Here is a 17,243-nt window from a genome sequence, read left to right as displayed (position 1 = left end):
CACTGGAATCCCGAAGCACGGCGATTGGTCGCTTCCACATTTTATAGGGCGGGACGAATGGCAACAGATTCGATTTCACAGGATACTCTGTACCGAACAAACTAATCCGGGTTGGGAATGTTCAACACGATCAGGGGAGTTTTATTTGGGGCGAATTACTCCTGTTGTGACCGTTGTGTGTTTGGGAACAGCTCTATACAATATTTGCGACAGTTTAAGTGTGGTTACAGCCATGTTTTGATACGTAAAATCAACTAAATTCATGTGTAGAGCACCCCCGTGTCCCGTGCATAAGATGGCTGCGCTGTTTTCCTGGTTTAGCAAATTCAGAGCGCGCTACAGGTGACAGGCGATCACGGCCACGCCTTTTCTCTGAAACATATCGTATGCTGTAAGAACTAGATAGGCTACATGGGTTCAGGACAGGCTACTAGCCTATCATTTCTATGGTCCTCATGAATAAAGTGTCAATGCAGAATCAAGAGTAGCCCATTGCGTGAAACAAATGCATGGACTGATTATTGAATTAATTCGTTGCATCTGTTATCACTTATTGGTCTAGTTTTGTAACCTCAGGCACATCCATTTGTAGCTCGCCGGACACTTTTCTCCTATTTGAGTAGGGTATCCAATTAAAGGGGTGTGCACTAGCACCTGAATGCATAAAACAGTGATTGTCCACCTGGTAAATTACCTGTGTCCATTACGACCTAGGTGAATCCTATGAAATATCGGCGGGTAGGCTATATAAACATATGTTTTGCCAGCGACAATGGCCGGAACGCCGTACATTGGAAGTAAGATAAGTCTGATATCTAAGGCGCAAATTCGGTATGAGGGCATACTATACACTATCGATACAGATAACTCGACCGTGGCTTTAGCAAAAGGTGAGGCCCGTCTCTGTTTTACTATCAGTTTGTGGAACACATGCTGATCAACAAAAATGTTATAGGACTTATGTGCAGTAGTAAGGTTTTTTCTCTCCCCCAACAGTTAGGTCATATGGGACAGAGGACCGACCAACAGACAGGCCCGTACCTCCAAAAGATGACATTTATGAATACATAATATTCAAGGGGAGTGACATCAAGGATATCACTCTCTGTGAGCCAGCACCCCATCATGGTTTGCCGCATGACCCTGCTATCGTGCAGGTATGAGGCCCTCACAACATAAAAAACAACAATTTGTGACACAAGGATATTTAAGTTTGTAATTCACTCAAGCTAATTTCACTGAATTGTAAAACTAAGTGAGCATCAATACAAGCTGGTTCATGCCTTTCATTGCAGTCATCAATTGGCAGCTCATCTGCTAATTACCCACCCCAGAGACAGTACAGTACCTACAGGGGCATGGTTCCCAGCTACAATCAGCTGGCTGCAAGCTCCCTACTCAACCAGCAGTACGCCGCAGCACTCGGGCTAGGTGAGTGTTGATTAGTTCAGTGTGCAAGGCCAGATGGAAAGGCCAGTTCCACCTACTGATGATCCTGTACACTTAAAATCTACATCCCCCCCACATGCTTCTGAGTAATCGCACCCGGGTCTGACCGACATGGGCCCTTTTGTACCCTTTCTTCCTCCTTGCTTTATTTCTTCTAGGAACAGGAATCCAGGGTCCTCCTGTCAGGAAAAGGCCAACGGTAGAGCAGGCTGTCCAGACTGTGCCTGTGGCCAAAGCTCCCCAGAAGAGGGCCCTGCCAGCATCCAAGCAGCAGAGCAGGGAGCCTGCCCGTCCTCCCCAGCGCCCGGTCCGGGATGGCCCCCAGTCTCAGAGGAAGCCTTTCACCAGTAGTAGGCATCGACTGGGTCCCTGAGACTGCTATGGAGAAAATTATATTTATCAGACGCAGCCGTAATCGCTGCTTTGGGTTCTCCATGGTTAAATCCCTTTTGCTCTTTTAAAACTCTTGAGTGAAGAGTTGTCCATGGTTTGAATGCACTCACTGACAAGATTATGCTGTCTATATATGAACTTGCTAACCTAATTTTCTTACCATAATGTTTAGATCAGACAACGTCTCAGAGGGGCACTGCCCAGGTTCAAGGGCAAGGCGATGATGATGGCAGCAGACCAAGACGACGTCAAGGTAACCTGCATGCTGAAGACGCTACTGTATCTAGCATGAGGTAATGACAGAACTTTTTATTTCCATAGTTACAGTGCCTAAAAGAGAATCCTCATACTCACAGGCAATCGCAGGTCCAGAAACCGTGGGAGAGGTCAGCTTCTTGTGGAAAACTCAAAGGCCACCACTTTGCAGTTTGAGACTGACTTTGATTTTGAAACTGCCAATGCCCAGTTCAACAAAGATGACCTTGCAAAGGAGCTTGAGAATAAACTGACCATTAAAGGTGCCTGCTTTGGGTTGTGCTTCAAAAGTAGCAATTAGTGACATTGGGATTAAATATCAGAAGTTTATATTTGAAGCCATTTTAGATCCTTGAGACGCCCCTGTTTTATAATGGGTGTATGTATGTCTTGTTCCAGATCCAGAGGAGAAGGTGGACTCTGGAGAGGAGACCCAGAACAGCGACGTCACAGTGGAGGAGGATTCTCCTGGAGACAAGTTCTACTATGACAAGACCAAGTGCTTCTTTGACAATGTCTCAACTGACCTCAAACCCAGGTGATTACATGTCAGCACATTGATCACCTTTTTTAAAGATAAGTTTCCAGTAATTTGAGTGACTATTGGTGTATTCCAGAAGGACCACCTGGGCAGAGGAGAAGAAGCTTAATTTGGAGACATTTGGGGTCCCAGGACGCTTCCTAAGGGGCAGAAGATTCCGTGGGGGCTATCGTGGTCAGAGAGGGTCCAGCATGGCAAAAGTGGGCAGTGGGAGGGTGTGAAGGCTAAAAGGTTAACTTTTTTTTTATTATAATTTTTTATGTATAGCCTATGTATATTGGAGAACTATCCTAATCAAATTTAATAATGTAATACTTAACCCTCAATCACAGAATCCTGGAGCTGAATTCGTTTTTCTGTGCTTTGTCAAAGATTTTGGGAATGTATTTGCAAAGGAAGATATGGCAAGTTAGTTTTAGTCCTCAATGTGCTGGAATACAATTTTGTTCATTTAGTAGGGCACCCTGTTTGGTTTATGCCATGATTTCTTTAGCAAATGGGTCAAAGTACAGTTTAATTTATGATTTTTCATTTTGTAAATACAAATGATGTGGCATGTCTATTTGACAGCCCATGTACACAACTCTTGGAGGGCATTTTCCCACACTTAAAATGTATGGATATCAGTTTTTGTTCTTTCTAAACTAATATGGGAAACTGTGGGAAACTTGCATTTTGACGTATCCATACTAATAAACTATATATGAGAAATGTTACATGCTGTCATGAATTTGACCTTCAATGTGATCATTGTTACTAATTCATGAAACATTGAAAACACCATAGATGGGAGCCTCAACCTCCGCCAGGAAAGTTCATGCTTAGCAGCGAGCCGATTCCTGTCTCTTCTAAAGCTTAAACTTGTCAATCGTTGGCAGAACAACCCTAACGTGCGGTTGAGGTTCAGCTCAGATTTGATCTCTTGAGTCCCTGTCATCAGCATAAGGGTGAGGATCGTTCTCTGGATTACGAAAAGGCTCTACCCAGACTGAAGTGTAGACTGAGTGCAAAGCACTAATGGAGAAATGTATTGTCCCTGGCAGGGTCAAGCTACAAAATGGATATTACGCAAGAATCTCTCTACGCCCTGGGCCAGAGCTAATGCAGTGTGAGCTATAAGACAAAAATACAGTCCACACGTGCATACGTATGGAAAAATGTGAATGGTGATAAGAAAACATCCTTTATCCTCATGCTCTGTTTTGATTTTGGACCCTGAGCTCTGTAACTTGAATGTATGGTCTGGCTCAGTATGCCTCTTGAAGTGCCTGGAAAACTTTTAATGATATAATCTGGAAAGACAAATATTAGAGTAGAGATTAACCTACTGACAAAAAGACAGTTCAGGTGCACAAGTATGGAAACATGTGTTTGGTGATATAAGTCAGAGATACTAACAAAACACCCATTATGGCCTGAATTCTTTCAGGGTCCTCTGCTCCCCATCTGCTCTTAGACTTTCCTCCTTAAAATGATTGGGTCCTCCAATAGCAAGGGTCAGCCATGCACTACATTTTCTTATCTTCAGTCAAAGCATAGAACACAACTGCACATTGTGTTTGTATACAATGCAATACTTTTATACACATTGATGCCTAAAATGCAATAATCCCCCATAATTTGAGGAGGAGAGGATTATGGATTGACTTTTGAAAATAAAAGAGGATTATGTTGACTTTTGAAACTAAATGCTGACTGACAGCTACATCACTTTCAATTTGCAATGCAAATTAATTTTAAAAATATGTTGCTAGTCTACCAGTCCTCTATGTAGTGACTAGTCTACCAGTCCTTTGTGTACTAGCGACTAGTCTACCAGTCCTCTATGTACTAGCGACTAGTCTACCAGTCCTCTGTGTACTAGTGACTAGTCTACCAGTCCTCTATGTACTAGTGACTAGTCTACCAGTCCTCTGTGTACTAATGACTAGTCTACCAGTCCTCTATGTACTAGTGACTAGTCCTCTATGTACTAGTGACTAGTCTACCAGTCCTCTATGTACTAGTGACTAGTCTACCAGTCCTCTGTGTACTAGTGACTAGTCTGAAAACATCCTGAGGGCTGGTCCTGGCTCCTGGCCTAATGCAGATGGGCGAGATTGGGTTGGGAGGCTACATTTCAGAAATTGCAGTGCTGTGTGTGTGTGTGTGTGTGTGTGTGTGTGTGTGTGTGTGTGTGCAGGTGTAGAGTTCAGTTGCATTCTTTTTCAGGATGTTCAGGCATCCATTCATTCATTACATTTCTGGAGATAGGCTTTAATTAGCCATGTCAAGTTTTGTTTGTCACAGTTTGTCATGCATGTCACTGTGTACATTTGGAGACACAGTGAGTCTGGATGAGTGCTCGGCACCTGCTCCAAGGCTATGTCAGAAGAGATTAACTTGAGGCAATGTTGAACTTGATTCTTGTAATTCCACTGTCTGTGTTGGATCCTAGTACCCAATCGTGGTAGTGGAAGAGGGTCAAGTCTGACAGGTGTGAAGTACTCGATTTACCGAGCTACAAGCCAGACCAGAAGCAGACTCCATCATCCTTGTATTTGTTGTTTGGCCTGTGGCCTGTCTGAAGGTGAAGTTCCAGGTGAGCCATTGTACTGTACACAGTAAACACCACCTTCTCAAAACATTATTTTTTTTATAAGGCAACTATGAGAGCAACACAAAGCATGTTTCCTGTATTTATTGTTAATAAAGAAACTTTGCTGTAAGAAAGGTAACAGTTTTTCAAGGATAAAAAGGAAAAAGCTGCTGAGATCTACTTTCAGCTCATATTCCATCTATAATTAAATTGTATTTCAACAACAGTTTGATTGTTTACTACCAAGTAAAGCATCATTGCCATTTTACTCCTTTGCTATTTAGGCCTACGACTTATGTCAAGGAGCAACTGAAAGCCAAGAGAATAGTGACACGGGGCAGAGAAAAGTTGACTTATAAAACATGCAGAAAAAAGAAATCAAAATCAGTAAAAAGAGGCGGTCTATGGAAGACGGGTGTGTCTGTGCTTTCAGCTGTCTTTCAGTCCAATCTCCAACCAATAGGGTGTTTTATGTATGTTGTGTGGGAGGGGTGGTTATAAGGACAGGATGGACCGATCACTCTCATCACCCTTCCCTGGAGGAGTGCCCATCAGCAAGAGGGTATCATCATGCACATCCTCATCATCTGATTGGACGACAGGGGTGTCCCTTCCGTCCTCATTGGTGTTCTGGCTGCTGGAGGAGGAAGTGGAAGACATGCGGGACTTTCCATCACAGCCGTCAGAGTCACGTCGAGAAAGTCCACTATTGATGACAACATCATTGCTGTTGTTGTTGTTGCTGTGACTGATTCCATGACCTGTTGATAAAATAAAAGTATTGTTGATCTTTGTCAGACTTCAAACACACTTAAACTTGCATATGAATCATAGTTCATAGTTACAGTACATAAAGTGATACATCTCTGCTGTACTACAGTACACTCCTTCCTACCTGGTAGTGGGGAAGCCAGCACCCTGTCCTCTCCACTGGAGCTGAGGAAGACATCCAGAGCTTCCTGGTCAGAGATGTCCATCAGGTCCATCTGCTCCAGCATGTCCACATTCACCTCCATGGACGAGATGCTGCCAATGGGAGCTGGCAGGAGAGGTGGGACCAAATGTTCGAACATACACAAAAGGTTCTCCACCCCGGAAATCTGAAATGAACGTGCGTGGGCGTGTTGCTTTGCACGGGAGCAGACTCACGTCTCTTGTAGTCGATCTGGAGGTGTGAGGAGGACAGGAACACGTCCACGTCGTGCTGAAAGACCTCCTCGAAGAAGCGCTGTCTCTCTCTTAGCCTCAGCTGCTGGGCCACGTCCACGTCTGGAACCCTCTGAGCATGCTCCGTCTCCGCTGGTAACCAGAACAACAGAGCAGGGACTGTCAGTAACTCTAGTATCAGCTCACCTTCCTGCAGTGATAATCAGAAAACATAGGTCAGACCATTACACATAAGACAAGGTCTGATGATATGAGGACCAGAAGGGGGCAGCACTGAGCAATGGGAACAAGATATTCAAAAGCTGCACAGAAGAAGTCATGTCTATTAAGGACAACTATGTTGAATCACCTGGGTATCAATATGAATTCAGAGCAGTGCCATTTGCAAAGGTTTTGTTAGGGCATCTTCTCATTATAGAGTATGTATACCATTTTCCCCACTGTACTGCAATGCACTTTACAATATCATTCCTACCGATTGCTTTGCAAAAACCAAGCTGTTACTTCCCTCAGTAAGGTAATCTTGTTAAGGATAGGCTACTATGCAATCCCATTTTCCACATCAGCTCTGTTGTGTGTGTATATATATATATATATATATATATATATATATATATAAACAGAGTGCAAGTAGAGGGGGGCAGTATACTGTAGGAGTATGATTGGAAAAAGAGGGATGAGGAAGAAGAGTAAAGCTGAATGAACTGACAAAAATGTAACAGTTATTATTGAAAGTGTGTCCGTTCTTTAAAATGGCACTCAAGCCAGTGTGCTAGCAGAGGTGCCATCTCGTTCCTCGGGAGGTCTGTTATACTGTTATGCAGCTCCAGAGCCAAGCCACCGAAGAGTTTAGAGACACACAGAGGAGACCTGAGGAATGCCAGTGGGCTCTACACTTCAAAGTAAACAGCAAAGCCGCGTTACCTTTTATGGTGGGCTTCTGGAACATTGCTCTCACATTGTACACAGACATTTCTCTATTGTTGATAACTCTAACAATTAGAAAACCAAGACATCAATAACATCATGCAAACCCCAGAGTTTTGCTAACGTGGTCTCTTGTGAGGCATGCCCTTGAACGGACGAGACATCGACTAGACAAGGTTGTCCAGACTTTTTCTAGCACGGTTCTCTTAAAGTGGTAAAGCGCGGTAATTAGCCTCTCTCGCTCTCTTCCTTTCTCACATCCATATTATTGACCGCCTCTGAAAAAAAGCACCTGGGATTCACATATAATGAGGAGCTGGAGGCAAGGATTGGGCTAATTGGATGAGGGATGTAAGCTTGGTCTAAATTGGGAATAATGTAAAGATTATCTGGCCTGTGTTGAGCTCATCACTCTCAGACGGAAGCTCTGTAAACAGCACAGAAAGACAGAGGCAGTGTGAGAAGGAAGAGACAGATCAGCTAAGGACAAAGTCAACACAATAACAGGCATTCCCACTACAAGCGTTCCCTCTACTAGACATGTTCAACCACTGACCACTAATTATTTTGTTCATGTTTGATGAGGCGTAAGAAACATGTCTCTACCAATGTGTTCATTAGCTTGCTGCCCTCCCGGGGAAATGTACTACAGTGAAATGACTCAGACAAAGGGAGTGCAGTCTGAAGAGGTCAAAAGGTTATTCCCCCCCCCCCCCCCCCCCGTATATATGCCATCTCAGCCCAAACCAGGCTGCCGTAGTGACAGCAGGAGACGAGCCTGTCACAGCAGCTCAACTCTCCAAGTCAGAAAGCTGCCCTGGCCTCTGGAGCTCTGGGGGGACAGACTCTGATAGGACAGGCTCTAATAGGACAGGCTCTGATAGGACAGGCTCTGATAGGACAGACTCTGATAGGACAGGCTCTAATAGGACAGGCTCTGATAGGACAGACTCTGATAGGACAGGCTCTAATAGGACAGGCTCTAATAGGACAGGTTCTGATAAGACAGGCTCTGATAGGACAGGCTCTGATAGGACAGACTCTGATAGGACAGGCTCTAATAGGACAGGCTCTGATAGGACAGGCTCTAATAGGACAGGCTCTGATAGGACAGGCTCTGATAAGACAGGCTCTAATAGGACAGGCTCTGATAGGACAGACTCTGATAGGACAGGCTCTAATAGGACAGGCTCTAATAGGACAGGCTCTGATAGGACAGACTCTGATAGGACAGGCTCTAATAGGACAGGCTTTGATAGGACAGGCTCTAATAAGACAGGCTCTGATAGGACAGGCTCTACTAGGACAGTCTCTGATAGGACAGGCTCTGATAGGACAGGCTCTGATAGGACAGGAGGAGATACTCTGGGGGACAAACTCTGGGAGGACTTTGGTGACTCTTGTCTTTCATACTCTAACTCTTACGCAATCAGATGTGTCACCGTTTAGTCTCGCAAGAGAGAACTTCTGACAAAGGAAGATGACAGAGGGAATTTCAAGAAACGGCTAGGAGAAAAACACATTTTGATTACTTTGGTTGTGTTGCCGTCTTATTATCTAACGTGTTATTCAGCAGGTCACCTTGTCCTGCAGATCACTGCACTTGGCCCCACAGACAGGATAAGATAAGATTGATTGATGCATTTACTTAGATGCCTGCAGAGTCCGATTTAGTTAAAGACGTCTGGCCTCAGATCGATTTCCCGAGCTTATCCCATTCTTTACCATCCAATCGCCTTGATCAATAAGGTCCAATCGACTCACTGCTGACCCCCGTGACCTCCATTCAGCCCAACCATTCACAAGGGAAAATGAGGGCCACACAATGACGGGGTCACTGTGTCCCGGAATGATGAGATCATTTTTCCGGTGGCATGAGGCGGGGAGACAGAGCCGGACGTGCCAGTGTGCCCTCTCTGCCTCCCCCCACACAAAGACAAACCCCTCCACACTAACGGGAAAAACAGAAAGAGCCTTTTCAAAATGCAGACAAAAGTGGGGATGTTGGGGAGGGGGACTGGGCTAGACTCCGAGGGAATGAGGCCAGTGACAGGGAATCACGTCGTGGGGACGTAGGGTAGACGATGCAGTCGTTCCCACATGGTTATGGAAAAGTGATGATTTCGGATGAAGGAGGTGCGCCCCAGCGCCCTGACGAGCCGACCTCAGGATAAACATGGGATGTTTGGGAACAACACGGGTGATTAGCTTTCCAGATTGCAGTTGTTACTTCATTTTAGATCTCTGGGTTGTGCTGCTGGTTTGCGGCCTCTCAACATCCCCCTAAATAAAGGAATACCAACTAAAATCCCACAGGGACTGGCCACTTTCCCCTGCAGAAAGACTGATTATGGACTTGTTTGCCAGATTCCAATTTTGAGGGATTCTAGGTTCTGAACAGTTTTCAAAGAAATGTTGGTATTCCTTGTTATCTCACACAGACACAGACCTAGCAGTGTGGGCTTCTGCTTAGATTGTTTTTCTTAGACCACGGACAGATACAGAGGGTATCTGGGAATAGTGGATGAGGTGTGAAGACAAGCTTGGTGAAATACCAGTCACTAAAGGTCCTAAAAACCACCTGCTGCCACAACACCTCCTGACCACAGACATACACAGGCCAGAACATGACGTCACCGTGTTTGGGTTGGGGGGGGGGGGGGGGGGGGGGGGGGGCTGTCTGCCCTTTACCACCAGACATGCTGGTGACTTTGTGAGTGAGGGAGAGAGGAGAGAGATTCTGTTTCACATGGGCTACCTCACCATTAGAGGTTAGAAGGGAGTGAGAGAGATCAGTAAAGGACTGTAGGAGGAGAGGCCGGTCTGAAGGGAGTGAGAGAGATCAGTAAAGGAATGTAGGAGGAGAGGTCGGTCAGAAGGGAGTGAGAGAGATCAGTAAAGGACTGTAGGAGGAGAGGTCGGTCAGAAGGAGCATGGGCTGGGACGACACAGAACAGAAGAAGGAGCGAAAGTTGGGAAAATATCTTCAGCAAAGGAATAGGAGTGGTAAAGTGGGAGTGGGAGTGTGTGTGTGTGTGTGAGAGAGAGAGAGTTAGAGAGAGAGAGAGAGAGAGAGAGAGAGAGAGAGAGAGAGAGAGAGAGAGAGAGAGATGTACGGTTTGTGATTTGGGTTCATTAGTGAGCAAATATTTCCAGCTGTTTTAACCAGCTCTCTGTTCTGTGCTTGGCAGCCCTCCTCAGCTCCTCAGTGTCCCTGTAGCCGTCTCAGGTTAGAGCTGCAGAGATCAACTGGCAGCTGACCTGTCTCCAGGGCCAGAGTTCTTGGCTAAATACATTATTTCTTCTGTTTAAAGGGATTGGCAGGAGACACAGCTGAGATAAACTGACCATAGAAGAAGGACAGCATCCTACTGTCCACCTTTTGTGTGTAGTTTTATTTATGGAGGAACAACTGTGGTGATTCTGTATGTAATTGTATTTCTGTATTTCTCTCACTTCTTTGTGCTCTGTCCCAAACCTCCCCGCTGGGCTTGGCTCAAATTGCGATGGGAGTGAATTATTGATGGTGAATGTTGATGGTTGTGTGTGTTTGAATGAGAGTGTTTTGGGCAAGGGAGTGTGTGTGTGTGTGTGTGTGTGGGGGGGGGGGTTGTAATGGGGCAAAGCACAGCCTGTCACCATCATCCCATACACCACTCAGTAAGCATTACAATTACATCATTGTTAACCCTCTCCTTCCCTCGGCGTAGCCTGCGGGTCAGTCCCCTGTCCCGTCCTACTGCCACACATTGTTATGTTATGTTATGTTATTTTTATTTATAACATTACTGTTGTTTTTATTTCCACACATACTTGCACTTTATTTACATTAGTGGTTGTCTTTCATATAATCTGTAGATTGCTTGTATATTGTGTATTGTATAGTATGAATATTGTGTATTGTCTGTATATTATTAGGCCTACATTGTCTAGTCTGTATCGCTTGAGTATCAGTGAACGCTGGCTACACAACGCTGGTAACAAACACGTCTTTTGTCTCTAGGCCTGTCCATGATATTACAACAATTAAGCTCTAAATTCACAAAGTGTAGTGGAGTAGAGATGTGGAGAAATGCACTATTGGTGTGAACAGCAGCACTACTGCAACGCTTCACACCTGCCCTTAGTGTATCGTATTGTTATCGTCAACCCAATACGTGTATTATATCATGAGATTAGTGTATCGTTACACTCCTAGTTAATATACTTGGCCAATAAATCTGATTCTGATTCTGAAGACTTATGACCAGCCCCATGGCAACACGTGAACAGTTATACATTGTGCATGTTCCCTGGTCTTCCTGGAAAGTGTTTTGTTGATAACGGGGTGGTACCAATTCAACTGTTTCAGTCCTCCCTGCATTGCGATCAATTAATTACAACATATCTGGAGGCATGTGCCAGAATGCCTCTTCCCAGGAACAGGGCCAACGCTGGCTGGAACAAAGATATAGTGGTTAATGGATTGTGGAAGATTTGTTCGAAACTAATCAATGGACTTGGTTTGGCCTGAGGGCTGCACAGCACACAGTTTAAGGAATCTGTCAGAGAATAGATCAGACGGTCAGTCAAGGCCAGTCACACACACGTACACACACACACACACACGCACACACACACAGGCACGCACGCACGCACACACACACACACACACACACACACACACATGAACACACTCACGCACACTCATACGCACACACACACACACACACACACACAAACACACACACACGCACACACACATTGTATGCATTTAAAATAGAAATGACTTAACACCCTGCAGAAACAACATGCTAGTGCAGTGGCCTGCCTATGTGTACTGCAGGCAGTGTCTGCCCCAGTGGGTGGCTGGCTCCATTTAGAAGAAATACTCTGACACTGTCTCTGCTGTCTGCAGCTCCCAGCATGCAGCGCTGCAGACTGGAGGACAGTCTGACACAATGGGGAGAGACCCTGGTCTTATCTCTCTAAAGATCTGAGATATGAGTAACACTACTGGGGAAAACTCATCATTTAATAGGAAAAATGACTATAACTAGAATTACAACAGGGTGTGTTAGGATCATTTGTTGTTTATAGGCCATAGAGGAGAGGACAGAAGATTGTTAAAATATAGTCACCATGGATGTAGGCTTAATATCTCATCCTTCTTTATTTGGCGCATATCCAATGTGTTGCTGGGAATACAAAGAGTTCCTTCACCAAGAGATTTTGTCATCTAGCTTTGCACCAGTCTGACACCAGCTGTCCAATCCCTCCCAGTCTCGCTGTGCCACTCTGAGTCTCCCAGTCTGCCAGTCTGACATTCCCACACAGAACCTGATCAACTCACACAGATGGACAATGTTTGCTCCCTGCCATGGTCTGATCCAATTTGGCCCCACCAAAAACCCAAAGACTGACTTCATTGTGACAAATTAAATTCCCAGTACATCCTTATCTAGGTTGGCCTGACACAGCCAAGTCCGCAGGGCGGTCTGTAGGACAGTGTAGAATCCGTATTTCCCCTGCCAGACACCCCAATCACATTAGGAGTAAGGGGAACATGGTCAGTGGTCTGTGTGCCCCGAATCCAGAGCTGAGTCATGTGCACGGCCCTCTACATGCTGGGGTAGAGTCCCATTGATGACGGAAGGATTAATCACAGTGATGAGTCAACATTCCTGACATGATTTGGCCGGCACAGCACTTTCAACTGTGTTTCAGTCTGAGCAAGCAACATCAACAACAGTGGTTTTTAAAATCGGACCATTATTCAAAGCTTCCAAACCACAGCCGTAGTCTATCAAGCGTGTAGTAAGTTGAGTATTGTCAAAGAAACTTTCCGTTTTTTACAATATGCACTGAGTGACTTTTTGACTGTCCTTCTCTCTTTCTGGTGAATTTGTCATCCTCATTGTTTCAATAGATTCTCTGGTTGGGTTGTTTACCTTTAATTGTATGTGTTAATCTGCAATAGACATCTTATTACATAGCCTACAGACAACCAATGTAACCAATGTAGCCCTCTGCTTTACAGCTCTGGATGACATATAACAATGTAACAAATAAATATGACTAGACAAAACAAAACAAATACAGCTGGGAGAACTGATCAACAGTATTGCAGTGCTTACAATACAAGTTGTTGAAATGGGGAAGCGCAGCAGAGCTACTCACAGGACAGGCGAGTGCTGTGGAGGTTGGCTGCAGAGGAGCTCATGATACCAGACAGCCCAGGTGGAGATGGCGAATCAAAGGTGAGAAGAAGTGGAGCTTCTCTGTCACACAGACAACGAGAGAGAGAGCGAGAGAGAGAGAGAGAGCAAGAGAGAGAGAGAGAGAGAGAGAGAGAGAGAGAGAGAGAGAGAGAGAGAGAGAGAGAGAGAGAGAGAGAGAGAGAGAGAGAGATGCAGTCCTCTCACTGATATGCAGTCCTCCAGAACAGAGAGGCTGGGCTCATCTTCCTCCTCCTTCCTGACCTGGGAGAAACACTAACCCCAAATAGTTCAAAATAAACAGTCAAACTTTCACACACTCTCTACTGCCACAGTGTTCCGTTTTCCTCTTTTCTCTTTTCCTGGCATTAGGATAAGGAGGATAGCAAGTAACGGCTTTGTGGAGCATACCAAGTGGTCATTCATAGCGGGGAGGAGCATCGTGTGAGTGAGGGAGGGCTTGTATTGTGGAGAGGGATGCAAGATTTTGAGGGAGGGGAGGTTTTATGTAACAAAGTGGAAGATTCCAAGTCAAGACAGGCATTTGCACTTGCACATTTTTGTCCTTTCTCTCTCTCTCTCTCTCTCTCTCTCTCTCTCTCTCTCTCTCTCTCTCTCTCTCTCAGTCTCACCCATACATACTCTCTCCATCTCTCTCTCTCTCTCTCACACACACACACACACACACGCACACACACACACACACACACACACACAAACTGTCTCTCTTTGTGAGCCCTCAGTGTTGCTCTGTCTCACTTCCACGGTCTATTGATGTGCTGAAAATACAATGTGACAGGGGACAAGGTGGCCTTGCCAATAATGGAATAGCTTTTGACAGTTACACGTACTGTTCTTCAGATCCAATTTTGATTTTAGCTACTTTGTGTATAACTCAGATAATGGAATTGGTTCCATTTTATATCAAAATATATTCTCACAGAAAACTAACAGCAACATCAAAAGGTGTTTGGTTAGCCTGTTTGAAATACTATGATCTTTGTAGTTTTATATGACCTAATAAAAATATATATTCCTTGTTGCTTACATAATCAAAGCAACTCTAAGAAAATATAAAGGCTCATCATATTGAGTTACAATGACTTAGATGGTAGGCTACTTCAGACTTGTGCTATACCCATCAACCCATGTGATGAATACCATCTAGTGGTGAACAGGTGGAACTGTTGTGAAGCTGCAGTGAACACAGCTACGTAGGTTGTGGTATCTCATCTCGTACGCTGTGATCATGTGAGAAAATGACACACATTGTTCTGTATTCACATATGCGTCTGCTCATTATAACTGTTTTTGTAAATGTTCAACAGATTTCTCAGATAAATCTTTATTGTCCACAGTGTTAACATTTGCAGTGAGCATCTGAATCAACCAAAGCATCGGAGAACATGGAGCATGGAGGAGGTGACAATGTAGTCTTTGATGATGATTGAGGACTACATTTTTGTTTGTTGGTGTAAAAATCATGGAAACTTCAGAATCACATTTGGCACCAGTGTCAGGGTGCAGAAGTATGCAGCTGACCACAGAATGGATGCTATGGGCTGTTTGGAGGTGGGAGTGAGAAGGCGATGTGGTGATTTTTATCAATACTGTTTCTCCTAAATGTCACACTCAGCTCAGTGTTGGCTTTGGTAGTAACTCCTAAACTGTGAGCTCTTGACATGTCCTGTACCGTCTTGAGAGTGTGTGTGTGGGCAGAGGAAGCATGGTATGACTCAGAATGAGAAGTCCTCTTCGACTCTTTGATGTGTGTGTGGGCTTGCCTTTATCATGGTTTGGTTTTCACACAGGAGCCGGCAGTGTTGATAAGCGTGAACCAGAATTCTCTCCCTGGTGAATTAAGGGTCTGTGATCTCTTCTCTAAAAGAGGAGTAGAGAGGAACGTGTGGAAGTCTGTGGAAGAGAGGGCATCTTTTATGTTTCCAGAACCGATTTAGGAAAGGAATTCAGCAGAAAGTTATGATTGCGTCTGACTCAATGGTATTCTTACTCTTTTAACCATTCAATTGAATGCCTCTGCCATTGCTGTGGAGTAGGATGTATCAGAATCAGAGATTGAAGATTATTTTATTTTCACATGTAATGTACTGTGTACAATCACAGTAAAATATTATTTTCTGTGCATCAGGGTTCATCTAGGTACAAGAGTAGGCTACAGTAACAGCTCATGAGGACCGTTGTCAGATTTGTGCTCTAACCTCTAGAGGAGGAAGTGAAAGCCCACCTTGAGAAATTAAAACATTTTACTGAGTCCACAACATGTGTATTTCCAGAGTGACATTTCAGTTTCTGCACATGCATGCCTCCCCCCCTACCCCTACCGCCCCCCCCCCCCCCCCCTACCCCTACCCCCCCCCCCCCCTTTAATCCCTAGAAGGTTTTGCATTCCAGCTGGTGGAGGAGCCCTGAGAGCTAAAGGTGTGTGCCCTGGCAGAGTGGGAGCTTCAGTTTCCCGCCCTCAACACAGCTGGGCAGAGCGCCAAAGCCATCAGCCAGCCACACGCCCACCATCAGCTGAGGAGTTGCACAGCGGTCTCATGTCTAATTATACACCCAGAGAGAAAAGGTAGAGGGAGAGGGAGAGGGCGAAAGGCAGAGAGGGAGAGGAAGAGGGCGAAGAAGGAGAGAGGGAGTGAGGGAGAGAGCGAAAGAGAAAGGGAAGGAGAGAGGATGGAACACTGAGAGAAGATGAAGAAGGAGAGAGAGAGGTCGTTAAGATAAAGGTCTCTGAAAAGGAGAGCAGAGAGATAGAGAAAGAAGGAGGAAGCAAGAGAAAGAGAGAGAGAGAGATAGAGAAAGAGAGAGATCGAAAGAGAGAGAGAGAGAGAGAGAAAGAAAAGAAGAAAGAGAGTGCATCAGATCTGCTAGATAGGCTGAGAGGACTGTAGATCCAGTAGAGAGGGGGTGTAAAGGAGTGGGAGGGAGAACAGAGAATGTGTCTGATAGACAGAGTCTGGGGAGCTTGTCTGGATGTTTCCATTCAGTCTGCAGTCAGACTGCTCTGTTGAAAAGCCACATCTCCACCAGGTCCAGCACACAGAGGTAAGACAGGTGTGGAGGGCTGATGTTTGTTGAGTGATAATAAGATACATATGCATATTTATTAAAATGGATGTTATTAAGATGTAGAATCTCTCTCTCTCTCTCTCTGCTCTATTTTCAAACCTGCAATACTTGTTTTTGTGCAGTGCTTTTGTTGACCGACTAGCCTAGAGTTATTCTAAAAATCCATTTGTTATTCAAAAACTGGAAGTGAATGACAATCAGTTTGAGGACAGCAAAACATTTTCAGTATCCAAAACCAATCTATGTTCTCATTTGACTTGGCTAACGAGCTATATAGCAATGCTGGCTGGATTTGATATATTGGAATAGGGGAAAGGCTCATGATAGAAGTTGTTTTGTGTAATTACATTGTCAAATGAGCCAGTCAAACATGTAATGTAGCAATAGATATTTTCCTAGTCATTGTAATACCACAGCACAGTAACACGACTGTCTACAGCACTGTGTGCGGATCCCATTTACATAGAGTTGTATAATGACGCGCGCACCAAGGTGAGGTGAATCGATTGCCTCTTAAGGTCCTTCAGGTGTGCTGATGAGAGTATTATCCCCTGGTCTGTGTCCTTCTAGCTCTGTGTCGGTGTAACAGACTGTTCTCCAGCCAGGCTTGTCCTTTTCTGGCTCTCTGTCATGTTCAGTCTGTCAATCC

The 17,243-nt window shown here is 44.8% G+C and overlaps 1 protein-coding gene across 1 annotated transcript; it reads left to right on the top strand.

Moving 5' to 3' along the window:
* Nucleotides 1–772: 772 nt before the first annotated feature.
* On the top strand, nt 773–2,859 carry lsm14b (LSM family member 14B; the record flags this gene model as incomplete). The annotated part of the gene is made up of 8 exons (XM_084440979.1): nt 773–890; nt 997–1,157; nt 1,296–1,431; nt 1,608–1,799; nt 2,015–2,095; nt 2,199–2,360; nt 2,497–2,635; nt 2,715–2,859. The coding sequence occupies 8 exons, from the start codon at nt 773–775 to the stop codon at nt 2,857–2,859; spliced, it is 1,134 nt and encodes a 377-aa protein (XP_084297105.1).
* Between the last annotated feature and the right edge of the window lie 14,384 nt (nt 2,860–17,243).

Source organism: Borostomias antarcticus (genome assembly GCF_949987555.1).
Source record: "Borostomias antarcticus genome assembly, chromosome: 7".
Classification (NCBI taxonomy): Eukaryota; Metazoa; Chordata; class Actinopteri; order Stomiiformes; family Stomiidae; genus Borostomias; species Borostomias antarcticus.
The sequence above is the reverse complement of the archived record's forward strand: the minus strand, read 5'-3'. Positions and strand labels throughout refer to the sequence as shown.